Here is a 15165-nt window from a genome sequence, read left to right on the forward strand (position 1 = left end):
AGCCTTCCATCCTTCTGAGGTGGGTGAAATGAGGACCCAGACTGTGGGGGCAAGTTGCTGACTCAATTTGCTAAAAAAAAAAATGTAAACCGCTTAGAGAGGGCTGAAAGCCCTATGAAGCGGTATATAAGCCTAAATAAATAAATAAATAAATAAATAAATAAATAAATAAATAAATAAATAAATAAATAAATAAATGCAAACAGAAGGAATAGAACATAATGATAACAATATTGCTCAGACCATTTCATTTTGTCTCTTCTCCTTCCTGCAGATTCCCAGGTCGAGCAACATTTTGCCATCATCCGAAGTCATTCTCAGCTTGAGAGCACAGGGGTTGACCCAACATTTCTGGAGCCGCAAAAAAGTGTGGATTGAGAAACCAAAGCATCTGGTTTTCATCCAGACAGACAAACCAATCTACAGAGCAGGACAGAAAGGTAAAGGGCCACTCCAGTGGGAAACTTGCTCCTGAAATTTTTGCTTTTCTAACCCTTTCAAACCCTGATTGTTGCAATTTTTACAGGTTTTATTTTTCAAATTTTAGAATTTTCATTTCTTAGCCAGCCGATTGTTAAGCAAGTCATGCCAGCTTTTACGACCTTTCTTCCCTGGGTTGTGAAGCGAATCACTGCATTTGTGAAGTGAATCGTGCAGTTGTGAAGCAAATCTGGCTTCCTCTCTTGATCCCATTGTCGGACGCTGGTTGGGAAGGTTGCAATTGGTTGATCCCATGATTCCCAGATGCTTGTAACCAGTGGTGGCATTCAAATAATTTAACAACTGATTTTCTGCCCTAATGACTGACTGGGTAGGAGCCGAGGTGGCGCAGTGGTTAGGGTGCAGTACTGCAGGCCACTTCAGTTGACTGTTATCTGTAGTTCAGCGGTTCTAATCTCACTGGCTCAAGGTTGACTCAGCCTTCCATCCTCCGAGATAGGTGAAATGAGGACCCAGACTGTGGGGGCGATATGCTGACTCTGTAAACCGCTTAGAGAGGGCTGAAAGCCCTATGAAGTGGTACATAAGTCTAACTGCTATTGCTATTGCTATTGGTCATGTGACTGGCTTGGCATGGCCAACTTCATTGGTCTCACCTTAGGAAATTTCTCCTTAGTCCAACTCACAATAAAATAGCACTGTTCCAATATTTAGAATAGAATAGAATAGAATGAAATGGATAACAGAGTTTGAAAGTACCGTGGAGGTTTTCTAGTCCAACCCCCTGCTTAGGCAAGAAACCCTCCACTACTTCAGATAAATGCTTATCCAATCACTTCTTAAAAACTTCCAGTGTTGGAGCATTTACAACTTTTGGGGGCAAATTGTTCCACTGACTAATTGTTCTAACTGTCAGGAAATTTAAGGCCCCCCCCCCCACACACCCGCGCATATGCACAGGCCTCACTGAAGCCCCTGGATTTCCAGTAGGACCGTTGGGCCTGTTTTTTGCCATCTACAGGCTCCTGAAGCCCAGGGAGGGAGAAAATGGCCTCCCCCAATGGAAGGCCAAGCTCCCCTCCTGAAGGCCAAAAGTCAGCTGGCCAGCGCAAGCTGGAGCTGAAGTAGGGCAACACCTTATGTGCCCTCAGATATGGCCCTGTGTGACACCTGTGGCACGTGTGCCATACGTTCGCCATCAAGGGTATAGGTTGTCCTGCCTAAGCAGGGGATGGGCTGGAAGTCATCCAAGGTCCCTTCCAACTCTTCTCTTCTCTCCTCTCCTCTTCCCTCCCTTCATATTTCTATTCTTTAAATGCAGAGCAATTTAATTGAAAAAAAATGTCTGAAAAGGAGGGATTTCATCAAGGAAAACAGACAAACCAGAGTGTCTCCAGAGGAGGGAGGAGGCAACCAAAGGGAAGGAGAAAATAAAAAGATCTATGATAAATGATTAGAGATAGGGGGTATGCTCTTCCCCTTGGAGTAGAGAAGACTATGTGGAGGTTTGATGGCAGTCTTCATGTATCTCTTACCTGATCAATTTTGGGGGTCTTTCTAGGAGACATGAAACAATGGTCAAATGTCAGAAAGATACATTATGATTGGACATCAGATTAAAAAAATGCATTAATGGAGCTGGATGGGATTGACTATCCAGGAGGAAGGATTAACAGTAGGATTTAAACCAAAGATGGATGGCCATCTACTAGGAATGCTGCAACAGTCTATTATTGCCCTGGGCCAGGAACGTGCAGTCACTAGAGGCAAGGGAGGCGGAGCCTCACCAGTCTCCTCAGGAAAAAGAAAGAAATTTAAATATATATTTTTAAATAATTAAAGCCAAGATAGTTGCTACCAGATTCCAGGTCACAGTGATTTGATTTGATTTTGATTTGATTTTATTGACATTTGTAGGCCGCCCTTTTCCCTGAGGGGACTCAGGGCGGCTCACATAAAATCAGGGAAGGGGAAATGCAGACAATAACAAAGACACATATAATAAAAACAGTAACCAACATGCATTCATCATTCGGGAGGGGCAACTATCTTCATCCCCAGGCCTGACGGGCTAGCCAGTTCTTCAAGGCTGTGCGGAAGGCCTGGACGGTGGTGAGGGTACGAATCTCCACGGGGAGTTCGTTCCAAAGGGTCGGGGCAACTACTGAGAAGGCCCTCCTCCTTGTAGTTGCCAGCCGACACTGGCTGGCCGATGGAATACGGAGGAGGCCCAATCTGTGTGATCTTATTGGTCGCAGGGAGGTAATTGGCAGAAGGCGGTCCCTCAAGTATCCAGATCCTTGGATCCAGTGGCTTGGTGTCTGCTTAGTATTAACCAAAGCAGGAGTCGAGAGAACTCGGGGCCTCCTTTCCATGAGGAATTTTTCGCCTTCTAAAAGTTAAGAAAGAGTTAAAAGGCAAAAAAGTTCAGATGGAAAAGAGGCACTAATTCTCCCGCCTCCTGATCTGGAAGCAGCGAATCATGTCTTCTTGAGCACGCTTACGTTGGGCGGGCTATTTCGGAGGGCGTGCTTCAGAGGAGAGATGAGTGGGGGAGAAGGAGGAGGTTTGCTCTTTGCTGCAGACCTGGGCGCTTGGCGGCTCCCGCGATGCAAAATGCCCTGCCGCCCGCCCGCCCACCCATCCGCTGCCCCAGCCTGCTTCCCCAGCCTGCTTCTCCAGGCTCCGCCGCTGGAAGTCCCGGATCGCCTCTGGGGGAAGGCTGGGTGAGAAGCGGAGCGAAGCTTCTCTGCGGCCTCCCGGCGCTACGCAGAGGCTCTCGCAGGAGCGCGTGCCAGCGGCCGGCGGCTCGGAGTGGCCCTGGCTACAAGACAAGGCAGCGCTTAAAGCAGCCGCTGCCACCGCCACTGCCCCTCCTTCGCTCAGAACGCCCCGCCGGGCGAATGAGGGGCGGTGGCGGCGGTACGGCTGCTTTAAGCGCTGCCTTGTCTTGCAGCCAGGGCCACTCCGAGCCGCCAGCCGCTGGCACATGCTCCTGCGAGAGCTTCTGCAGCGCCGGGAGGCCATGGAGAAGCTTCGCTCCGCTTCTCACCCAGCCTTCCCCCAGAGGCGATCCGGGACTTCCAGTGGCGGAACTTGGAGAAGCAGCGGCCGCAGGCCGGGGCAGTGGGTGGGTGGCGGCATCGGGGGTGGTGGGGCAGTTTGCATCGCGGGAGCCGCCAAGCGCCTTTGCTGCAGACCCTGGCGCTTGGCTGCTCCCGTGATGCAAATCCCCCCCCGCTGAGGCAGACCGCTGCCCTGCATCGCTGCTTCGCAAAAGGATGCCCAGCTGAGCCTCACCAGGTATAAACTTCACTGCACGTCACTGCCCTGGCCAGTGGTCAGATTAGTGTTTTTCAACTGTAGCACCTTGAAGATGTTTAGACTTCAGTTCCCAGAATTCAACAGCCAGCACGGAATCTTCTGGAAAGACCCCATAGCTGGTCAGGGAATTCTGGGAGCAGAAGTCCACACGTCTTCAAATTCTTAAGTATGAGAAAACACTGGACTGCAGTCAATGATCTCCAAGATCCCTTCCATATTTTAATATTTCTATATTCAGTAGCTACTTTCCCTACCATTCTCCCTCTGTCTTTTGCAGTTCAGTTTCGCATCGTCTCTATGGATAAAGATTTCCGTCCCATGAAGAACAAGGTAAATTTAGTGGGGTACGAAACAGACAGAGATGTTCTCCATGCGAAAACATTCAATTCATGCTCTCCCCGGGGCCAATTCCCCTTTAGGGGAATTGTATGGACCCCTCCCTCCTCACATATAACCTTGAACCCAGTGTGTGGGGAGATACCACTGGGTGAAAACTAATGAAGATGCCTGGAGTAGTTGAAGGCTTTGGATTAGTACAGGATGCTGAGCTACTCTTAGTCATGAAAACTGGCTGGGTGACCTTGTGGCTGGACGCTGTCAGCCAACCAACCTTGCAGGATAGGGGAGAATTCTAAAAGTATCTTTGTATCTCGAGGTAAGGCAGGATGCAAATAAATACATATCAAAACCATAATGCAATATAAAAAGAATCTCCCATTCCCTATGTATCTACTCCCCCCCCTCTATTCTCATTTTCTTTCCTTGGTGTCTCTGATTTTCCTGTGCTTTTGTTTTTTACAGTTTCCAGTTGTGTACATCCAGGTATGTGCTGAAAGGCCATAGCAGTGCCAGCTCCATGGCTGATTGGACCTCATTGATCTTTGGATGGGAGACCACCAGGAAATCTGAGGGCTACAGGATCTTGGGAAATCAAAATGACCAACCATTTCCAGATGGTTGCCCAGAAAATGATACAAGCAGATCTCTTGATGGCAAGAGAGAGAGAGACGTCTAAAGTAGCTAATACCGAGTCCCATTTCACTTTGTTAAGAATGGGGCTATTTCACACAGTCCCACAAAGTGGCAAAACTAATGCTGTTGGGAAACGAGGAATAATTTGTCTTTGAAAGATCTGTTCCCATCTTCTTTACTAGGAATTGGGCTGAATGAGAGCCCTCTCCTTGCATTTGATCACAGAAACAGTAGCATCGATCAAGGAAATCAACTAAAGGCATGAATCAACTTCCTGCATAAAGTAGTTCATAAGTTTAGTGCTACCATTTCTGGCCTGCAATTCCTCAAGGTGTCCACCAGATGGTAGAAGAATGGTGAACTACTCGGTGGACACATTCCTTCCATCTAGTGGTCCTCTGGAGTAATGCAGTGCTGATCTGGCAACCAGCTAAGAGGCTTGTTTTGTTTAGCTCATTTCTTCCTAAAATTAGTTGCTCTAAAGTTGTTAAAAGTGTTCAAAGAACTATGTCCCAGCCTCCCTCAGTTTGTACAATCTGAGCTTGAACTTCCCTTTGTCTAATGGTAGAGCCTTCTTGCTAATAGCCATAGCCTTTAGACTTATATAGTGCTTCACAGTACTTTACCACCCTCTCTAAGCGGTTTACAAAGTCAGCATATTGCCCTCAATGATCTGGGTCCTCATTTTACCAACCTCGGAAGGATGGAAGGCTGAGTCAACCTTGAGCCTGGTGAGGTTCAAACTGCCAAATTGCAGGCAGCTGGCGGTCAGCAGAAGTAGCCTGCAGTACTGCTGGCTACCACGGCTCTAAGACCTACAGCCACCATCTCCAACTTGGGGCCTTCAGAAAATTAGGGAGTACAATTCTCCGAATTTCCAGCCAGCAGAGCAATTGTCCTTGCTGGGTTCCAATATTGAGAGTTTAATCCCAACATATATGGGCTCCTGGAAGGCTGTCATATCCAGATACACTGCTCATAGTGCAGGGAGAATGGGATTGTAGGACTACATTTTCCGGATTATGAACCGCTGATTCTAGAACAATGCTGGGATATGGACAAACTTTGGAACTTGTTATCTCGTGAGCTGCGCTGGCTACCTGTTGATCGTCGGGTGCACTTCAAGGTCTTACTTACCACCTATAAAGCGCTCCATGGTAGTGGATCTGACTATTTGAGAGACCGCCTCCTGCCAATTACCTCCCTGCGTCCCATCAGATCGCACAGAGTAGGCCTCCTCCGAATTCCATCCGCCAGCCAGTGCCGACTGGCGACTACGCGGAGGAGAGCCTTCTCAGTTGCAGCTCCGACATTATGGAACAACCTCCCCGTGGAGATCCGTACCCTCACCACAGTCCAGGCCTTCCGCACAGCCCTTAAGAACTGGCTATCCCGTCAGGCCTGGGGATAGGATTACTCTCACCCCGCCCGAATGTTGAGTGAATGTTGTGTTTTTACGATCAATTTTCTTTTAATCACGATTCTTTTCTTTTTAAGTCTTGTCTTGCACTCCCTTCCCTTCATTGTTGTAAGCCGCCCTGAGTCCCCTCAGGGAAAAGGGCGGCATATAAATTTCCAATAAAATCCTAAAAAAATAAATAAATCCTTATCTTGTTCTTTCCAGGATCCTAAAAACAACCAGGTGTTCCAATGGAGAGATGTGGAGATTCCATTGGGCATAATCCAGCTTTCCTATTCTCTCTCTTCTGATCCCCTCTTGGGCACCTTCAAAGTGGTGGTAGAGGAAGACTCCACGAAAGTTGTAGAAAACAGCTTTGATGTGGACGAATATGGTAAGAAGGGGAGATCCAGTTTGCCCTTCTTTTCTTCCTTCTCCCTCCCTCCTGCCTTTCCTCCTCCCTTCCTTCCTGACAGTTCAGATTATTTGATCTTATTGAATTAAGGTTTATTTGTCCCAATGAAATTGTAGCAGCTGAATTTGCATGCTGAAGTTTGAAGATTTAAATGCCTCTTCATAGTGAACTGGTAGATTTAAAAAAATCATTATTCCTAGAACATTTATATTTAGGATTATTTTTAATGATGGAAAAAGCAGGATGGAAATGGAAGTAAGTAAATAAGTAAGTAAATAAGTAGGAAAGAAGGGAGGGAGAAGAAAGGAAGGCAGAAGGGAGATAGGGAAGAAAGGAAAGGAGGAATTAAGGAAAGAAGGAAGGAGTTCATGAATGAACGAATTAATGAATGGATGAATAGATGAATAAAAATAAATATTTGGCAATGAGATTTAGCAGGCCAGAGACCTTACATTTCTGTTTATTCAGTTTAATTCTAAGAATCACTTTCTCCAGCAGATTCAACATTAATCTGGTTACTCAGCTAAATTAACCCATTTTCTGAGATCAGATATTATGATTTACCAGCTAAATCACATACAGATCACAGTTGAATATGGAGTCTCTGGGCCAGGAATTTAAGGTAGTGGTTGGGAAAGTGGGATTGAAGCTTCACTCAATAACTCCTCACTCCGGTAAAACTAATTCAATGGGTTGAACTTCTACATAAGCCACCAAAACAAGGACAAATTACCTAAGAGTGAAACCAAACATTTTAAAACGGTGATGGCTAACCTTTTTGGCATCGAATGCCCAAAGTGCGCATGTGCACCAATGCTCAAAATGCATTGCTTGTGTACCCCCTGTGTATGTGTGCGCGTCCCCCTTCCATGCAAGTGCATCCCCACATGCGCCCTGCCCCCACGCATGCGCAGCAGAGATCCAAAGACCAGCTGGCCAGTGAGAGACACGTGCATGCATGGCAGAGCTAAGTGGAACGACAGAGAGGGCTGTGCGCATCCTATGCGTGCCATAGGTTCACCATCACGGTTTTAGAAGGTCCCCCAAATGCAATTTTTAAATTAATTCTGGCATAATCTGACTTTTCCTTTCAGACCTCAATTGTCTGACCAATTTCTCCCATTTCCTTAGTCCTCAAGGGAGGTCACAGGGGAGAACTGGGCAGTTTCTGTTTCCACAAGGTTCTCCTCATGGTTTTCTTCCCTTCCCTCTTTCTAGTTCTGCCCAAATTTGAGGTTTTCGTGAAGGCCCCGAAGCTCATCCCGGTTATGACTAAGCAAATAGAAGTCAGTGTGTGTGGCAGGTACGTGATGCTCATCTACTCTCTTTTTCCAATTGTGAGTAGAGAAGGTGCAAGATATTCCTGGTGTTTGTTCTGATCCAGCCTTCACAACAGGGGTGGGTTTCAGCCGGTTCGCGGCGGTCCCTGCGAACCGGTTGGTCGCCGAACCCGGAAGTAAGTAACTTCCGGGAACGGCGAAGGGCCCACCCGCGCCCGCTCCTTACCCGGTTTTGACGAATTCTGCGCTTCCACGCATGCGCAGGATGCATACAGCGCCTGCGCGATCCTCCAGGAGCAGCTGGAGCATCGCACAGATGCTAGTACGCATGCGTGTGCCGTGCGCGTGCACGAGGACGCCGCCGGCCTCGTTCCAACCGAACCGGTTGGAACGGGGCGAGAAACCCACCCCTGCTTCACAAGTAATGATAGGCCGCTTACTCGCGAGTAAAAGAACCCCCTTTTCAAAATAGAACAGAAACAGTAACGAAAACCAAACCTAATTAGTCCCAACAAACCTGGCTCTGTCCAAAGAATCTGGATTGTCTGTGACAGTCAGTCACTCCCAAACCCCTCCTATTTATTTCCCAGTCAGGGAGCGGCTGGCTAGCACCTTCATCGGCTTTTCCATGAGAGCCGGCATATTGCTTTCCTTTGCTCTCCTCTCCTTTCTTCTATGCACATAGGCGCATCTGGGATGAGCCCCATCTGTTCCTCCTCCCCTCATTCAACTCAAGCATGAAAGACAGCTGCCTCTCCACCTGGGGTGGGGTGGGGGGGATGGAAGACCCTTGCTCTGATGCTGCTTCCTTATCAGAGACCTCCAAGGGCTCCGAAGCTGGCCCAGGCCCTCCCTCAACCTCCTCTTCATCTGACTCTGCTACTAGCTCTGCTGGCAGCCAACGGGCCACAACAGCAGCCGAAAGGGAGGGCAGAAAATCTATTCCTGTTTGGGTTTTGCTCGCTTCTTTCATATAGGTTTTTTGACAAGACACGAAGGTGGCTTGATGCTGTTTTCTTCTGACATTCTGAGAATGTCTTATTTAATTTCCCCGCCTGGGATCTCCTGGTGGCCTACTGTCCAAATATTGAACAGGCCGTATCCTGCTCAGAGATCATCTAAGGTTGACTTTGCATTGATACCTTGTGGGGCATAGATTGAAAGGCATGATAGTGATGATGATGGTAGAAATTTTCTTCCTTCTGAAGGAAACCGGAGAAGAAGAATAAAAACATCTTTCATAAGAAATAATAAGATACAATAACCCATAGATAGAAATATACCTGGAAGCTCTGGAGTTAATAAACCTAACTGATAAATATTGAGGAAGCTGGTGAAAGAAAATAACAATAATAAGCAGAGTCCTAGTCAGGTTGTTATGGTGAAAGGCTGGGTGAACAAGGGTTGTTTAAACAAAGACAGTATAAACAAGCAGAAAGAAAGAAAAAATTCCGCCTGCAAGATTTGCTCTTTAATAGTATCGGGAAATTGCCCAGAGTCATTCTGGACTGAGATGATGGATAAATGGCAAAAATAACATAATTCAATATAATAATCAATGGTAACCTGACATAAGTTAAAAAAAAAAGATAACTGATTATGAAAGAAAGAAAAATATGAAATACAATACTTGACAACACAGAAGGTTAAAGAAATCCAAAGCAAAGCCAGATATATATAAGCCATATAAATTAAAATTATAAATTTTAAAAAAATGAATGCAAGGAAATATATGTGTCCCAGGATAACATTGGATGATCCGATCTGGATGGGTCACCGGGAAATTCAATCTCCTGCGTTTTGGAGTCATGCTGGAGTCCATCCTCAGGGAACTACTCTCTCTCTGCAGAATGTGTGCAATGGGCTGTTCTATGCGCAGTATTTATGTAGTGCCTAGTTCTCTGTGGCTCTTCGTTGCTAATTGCGGTATTGACATCTGGCTTTTAAGTTATTGTAACCAATGACTTAACATCTGGCTATCAATATCCAAATTAACAAGTAACACATAACTGGGCGCCATAGAAATATTATTCATTCTGGAGAGAGGGACAGAGGTGGGAGAGGGAGGGAGAGAGACCAACTTTGAAAGCCTGGAAGACTAAATCTCTGGGAGGGAGAGGGAGAGGGGAGAGGGGAGAGGGGAGAGGGGAGAGGGGAGAGGGGAGAGGGGAGAGGGGAGAGCGGAGAGGGGAGAGGGGAGAGCGGAGAGGGGAGGGAGAGAGAGACTACAAAAGCCTGGGAGACTAAATGGTCCAAGTGACTAACTCAGATTGGATCCTCTAAAAAAATACTCACAAGGCTTCCTCTGGATGCTGTGCGTTCCTTTGATCTTCTTTCTCTATGAAATCATCTCCCTCTCCGTGTTTTTATTTACATTGGTGGGTTCCGATTCCAGGTACACTTATGGGAAACCTGTGCCTGGCCTGGTGAAACTGACCCTCTGCCGGCATCCCCAACTAATGCCTTACGAATGTGATAGTGGTAAAAGTTTGTGTAAAGAATTTGACGGCAAGGTAAGGGACGTCAAGTTTTCACAGCTGGGATATCTTCGTAGACCTATTTTAAACCTAATTTTGCAGTTTTATTTAAAAATGGGGACTCTATTTTCTGGATTCACTCTGACAAACAGTAGGGAGGGTGATCCTGCAGAAAACTGATTTTTGAGATAATAATTGAAAATAATGCTCGCTCTATTGAAACTGTATGGGGAAAGTTAGCAAAAAGAGACATCATTCTTCCCACATTTTCAAACTTTTCTCCCAATTAAATTGCTCTGCATTTAAAGAATAGAATAGAAAAGAAAAGTACAGAGTTGGATTTCTTGGTTGTGTGGCACACAGACAGACGGGAACGGCTGTTTCTCCAAGATGGTGAATATTGAGGAGCTCCACCTGTTGTTGCTCGGTTTTTCGATGGACATCGCCGTCGAAGGCAAAATCACAGAGGAAGGGACAGGTAACCTTCATGAGCAACCAAAGAGCATCAGTTGGCTGCCAGAATGACCCATAACCAGACCTAAAGCTCCCATTTCCTACAAGGAAGGTTTGGGAGATAGCAATACCACTTAGACTCATAGACCACTTCACAGTGCTTGGTGGTGCAGTGATTAGAATGCATTATTGCAGGTTACTTCTGCTGACTGCCGGCTGCTGATTGCCTGCAATTTAGCAGTTTGAATCCCACCAGGCTCAAGGTTGACTCAGCCTTCCATCCTTCCGAGGTGGGTAAAATGAGGACCCAGTGTTGGGAGTGATATGCTAACTGTAAACCGCTTAGAGAAGGCTGTAAAGCACCGTGAAAGCACGGTGCTTTACAGGGCTATTGCTATTGCAGCCCTCTCTAAGTGGTTTTCAAAGTCAGCCTATTGCCCCCAACAACTTGGGTCCCCATTGTGCTCACCTTGGAAGGATGGAGGGCTGAGTCAACCTTGATAGAAAAAAACACCCCGTGTCTTAAGAGTAGTGGCATCTGACTTATAAGATTTTGTACGTGTGTGTGTGTGGGAGGGGGAACCAGTTGGTTCCAAGCAGTTTGATAAATACTAATTAAATTTGATATCCCATAAAGAGTGCAGTGGCTAAGCGATTAAGACTCTGGGCTTATCAGCTGGAAAGCTGACAGCTCAGACTTGAGTCCCGAGCATCTCAAGACTGGGTGAGCTCCCATTCTAGCCCCAGCTCCTGCCAACCTAGAAGTTTGAAAGATGCAAATTTTAGGTAGAAAAATAGGTATCTCTTCAGCAGGAAAGGTTACTGTGTTCCATACTTTTGTGCTGGCCACATGATGACAGACGCGTCTCTCAGACAACAGATTCCCTAGGCTGAGAACTGGAGATGCACATTACCCCTTTGAGCCAGTCACAAATGGATGGGGGGAAACTTTTAAAGGGCTACTGAGTGTCAAATTCAAACCAACAGAGGGAATTAGTATGTCAGAGAAATGCCAAAGGTGATTTTTTTTTTTCAAGTGGCAACTGGACTTTCTTGTTTTTCTTTGAAGATGTTTCACTTCTCATCCAAGAAGCTTCTTCAGTTCTTTGAAAGAGTTTATTGAATTGAGAAGCGAAATGTTTTCAAAGAAAAACCAGAAAGTCTAATTGCCCCTTGGAAAAAAAATCATCTTTGAGACAACCATGACCTGGATGACTGAGAATCCTCCTAGACATGTCAGAGAAATCCGGGGATCATCTATTCCAATCTCTTGTCCAAAGCAGAAATCCATGAAGGCAAAGAAAGTGTCCATCAAAAGAGTCAGGCTTCTTGGCACTCCAGAGTCAGGGAGTTTCTGGGAAATTGGAGAGGAAGGGAAGAGCCTTTTGCAGATGACATTTCTCTTCAACAGGAGTGGAGGCGAATGCCACAGAATACGTTGGGATCACGTCCATGTTGAGCAAAATTATCTTTGAAAACACAGACTATTACTATAAACCCGGCATTCCCTACATCGTGAAGGTAAGATGGGAGCTGTGGTTTCTTGGCAATGATGGATTTAAGCCGTATCAGCCTAGCTGGCCCCTCGAGTCTGCTCCAATGCCATTTCTTCACCCCAACAGCTGCTGCACAGCTGCTCTGAGCTAGAACAATCCCTGGTGCCCAAAGGATTGTGGGCCACTGTTCTGGTTCAATCGCTTGCTCAAGCAAGAGATCTTATACCATGTAAGACAAAGGAGGGAGGGAGGGAGGAAAGGGAGGGAAAGAGGGGTGGGAAGGAGAAAACAAGCAAGCAAGCTGGAGTCTACAATAGGAACCTTTCAGCCTTTGTTCATTAGCAGAAATATTAAGCAGGGGTATCCATGGAAATGATGGTGGTGACCCCAAAAAACAAGATGGCAGCCACCATAAAGCCCCGATCATGCCTCAGTGCAATAGCAATAACACTTAGGGTTATGTACCGCTTCAAAGTGCTTTACAGCCCCCTCTAAGCGGTTTAAAGAGCCGGCTATTGCCCCTAACCATCTGGGTCCTCATTTTACCGACCTCGGAAGGATGGAAGACTGAGTCAACATCGAGACACTCAGGACATTTAACTGTTCGTGGTGAGTAGTGAGCTACAGGATAGCTGCAGCTGAGGATCCAGATAATTGGGGGCAACATGTTGACATTGTAAACTGTCCAGAGGGTATGTAAAACACTATGGGGCAGTATAGAAGGGCTATTGCTATCATCCCCTGCAGAGGGAGTTTCCTCTGCTTTGAAACTCCCAAAGCCCTTTTTCTTAACGAAGAGTCTGTTTATCAAACCAACCAATAACACCATCTCTTAGCGACTCCTTGCTTGAGTTTAGAAATAATCCCCTTTCTTTTTCAGCCACAGTCCCAAAAGCTATTCCCAGGCTCAAGTCCCTCCTTCTAGTCTCCCCTTTTTCACAGAGTTGTAGTGATGGCAAAAAAAAAAAAAAAAACTAGGATGGATTGACGAGAAAGCTTGGCGTCCCAGAAGGAAACAAATTGCATTTGTAAATACTGAAATACTTGGCCACAACCAGTTGGGTCAATGTGGTGGTTTTTTGTGCACAGGTGAAGCTGGTAGACGGCAACAATGTGCCGATCCGCAATGAAACAGTGCAGATTTTTATATTGTCAACAGCCCAGCTGCTCAATCAGCTGACGGATACTGAGGGGAGAGCTCAATTTTCCATAAAAACCACTGATCCCACACTTGGAATATTGAATCTTAAGGTTAGTCTCCTGGATTTGTGACAGCTGCATTATACACATTCGCTTAAAAAAAAAAAGCTCATCAGCATTGGCAAGTGCTTAGGGCTCCCACTTTTTTTCCTTTTTTTTCTTTTTTCCATCTCCCCTTGCTCATTGTCACTGTTTTTTTCCCTCCTTTAAGGTGATTTCCCATCTTACTCATTCTGTTGTTTAGCTCCCAAAAGAAGCCCCACGCTCACTTCCTTCTCTTTGAGAAGTGCCTTGCAAACGGGGGCAGGTCAGGGGACCGTACCGGTTTGGGGGCATGGCCACACCACCGCACTATGGGTACGCAAACACATGGGTGATTTCCCGTGGGAGGAACCCACCTCTGGTTGGGCTTATTATTGGTCGTATTTTTGAAGAAACATGGTGTCTGTCTGTCTGTCTGTCTGTCTGTCTACCATCAATCATCCATCCATTATCGATATCTACTGAAATATCAAATGTATCTATCTATCTATCTATCTATCTATCTATCTATCTATCTATCTATCTATCTATCTATCATCTATCATCTATCATCTATCATCTATCATCTATCATCTATCATCTATCATCTATCATCTATCATCTATCATCTATCATCTATCATCTATCATCTATCATCTATCATCTATCATCTATCATCTATCATCTAACGATCTGTCACATTTTTGAATTGCCATCTTTCTCGCCCTTGCCAATGAAATGTTCTCAGCCAGTCTCCCAATTTCTCTAAATCTGTGCTTTTCCTCTCAGGCTGTGTATAAATCTGAACCTTGGTGTAGTAGCATCACCTGGTCTACACCCCGCCACATAGATGCAGATCACACAGCACAAGTGCTTTATTCTCCAAGCCAAAGTTATCTACATATCGAGCCTGCTTCAGAAACATTAAGCTGCAGCCACTATGAGCCGGTTCGGGTGCATTACATCCTTAACCGAGGTGATGAGAACGAGGATGAGATTGTCTTCTATTACATGGTGAGTCTTCAGGGGATGGCTGCATTCACAAGGCATGTTTGCTTGGTTCTGTTAAACAGCCTTTCTCCAATGTGCATGGAACTACAACATAAATATACCGAGGCAATCTCCCTTTTGCACACTGCCCCAAGGGTTACCTTTGTTTACCCATGATTCTTGAATGAGTCAAACTTAACTCATCCTTAGTTGTACCCTTGTTAGGGTGAGTTTATCTGGGCAAGCAAATCTCCTATTGTGTTTTTTCTTTTTTTGTTGTAAGTCCATCTTGGCTCCAGGCGGCTGCTTGGCCAATTCCCTACATTTTTCTTGGTAACATTTTCAGAAGAGGTTTGCCCCGATCTTCCTAGAAAAGGGACTGACCCACACTCTCCTAGTTGGCTTCATGCCAGACTAGAACTCACGGTCTCCAGGTTTCAATGTCAACAGTGAAAACCAAAGCTATACTTCTGTGTTTTCTTCCAACTTGTGGTTATCTCAGTTAAATTATGTCCAAGTAGTGTTTTCTCTTATTCTTCTGCCACTGTCCAAGATTTCCTTCAAAGTACTGTATTTCTGCTCAAGAAGCATAACATCTATTAGGTTTTTCATGATTTTGGAGGCCATTGCAATGAGCTGAAACAGAGGCCACAGAGACAGGAGGGGGATCCCCACTGGGAAGAGCAGACTCACACAC

The 15165-nt window shown here is 45.8% G+C and overlaps 1 protein-coding gene across 1 annotated transcript in view; it reads left to right on the forward strand.

Moving 5' to 3' along the window:
• The window catches only part of LOC106556477 (pregnancy zone protein), a 71445-nt gene that overhangs the window by 6246 nt on the left and 50034 nt on the right, over positions 1 to 15165 (forward strand). Inside the window, 10 exon segments of the mRNA XM_087711344.1 lie at positions 275 to 440; positions 4043 to 4095; positions 4567 to 4587; positions 6362 to 6530; positions 7770 to 7854; positions 10227 to 10344; positions 10672 to 10786; positions 12173 to 12282; positions 13347 to 13508; positions 14268 to 14492. Of these exon segments, the coding sequence (XP_087567470.1) occupies positions 275 to 440; positions 4043 to 4095; positions 4567 to 4587; positions 6362 to 6530; positions 7770 to 7854; positions 10227 to 10344; positions 10672 to 10786; positions 12173 to 12282; positions 13347 to 13508; positions 14268 to 14492 (1224 nt within the window).

Source organism: Thamnophis sirtalis, unplaced genomic scaffold (assembly GCF_051295495.1).
Source record: "Thamnophis sirtalis isolate CommonGarterSnake01/CBP01778 unplaced genomic scaffold, rThaSir2_p1.2 scaffold_3, whole genome shotgun sequence".
NCBI lineage: Eukaryota > Metazoa > Chordata > Lepidosauria > Squamata > Natricidae > Thamnophis > Thamnophis sirtalis.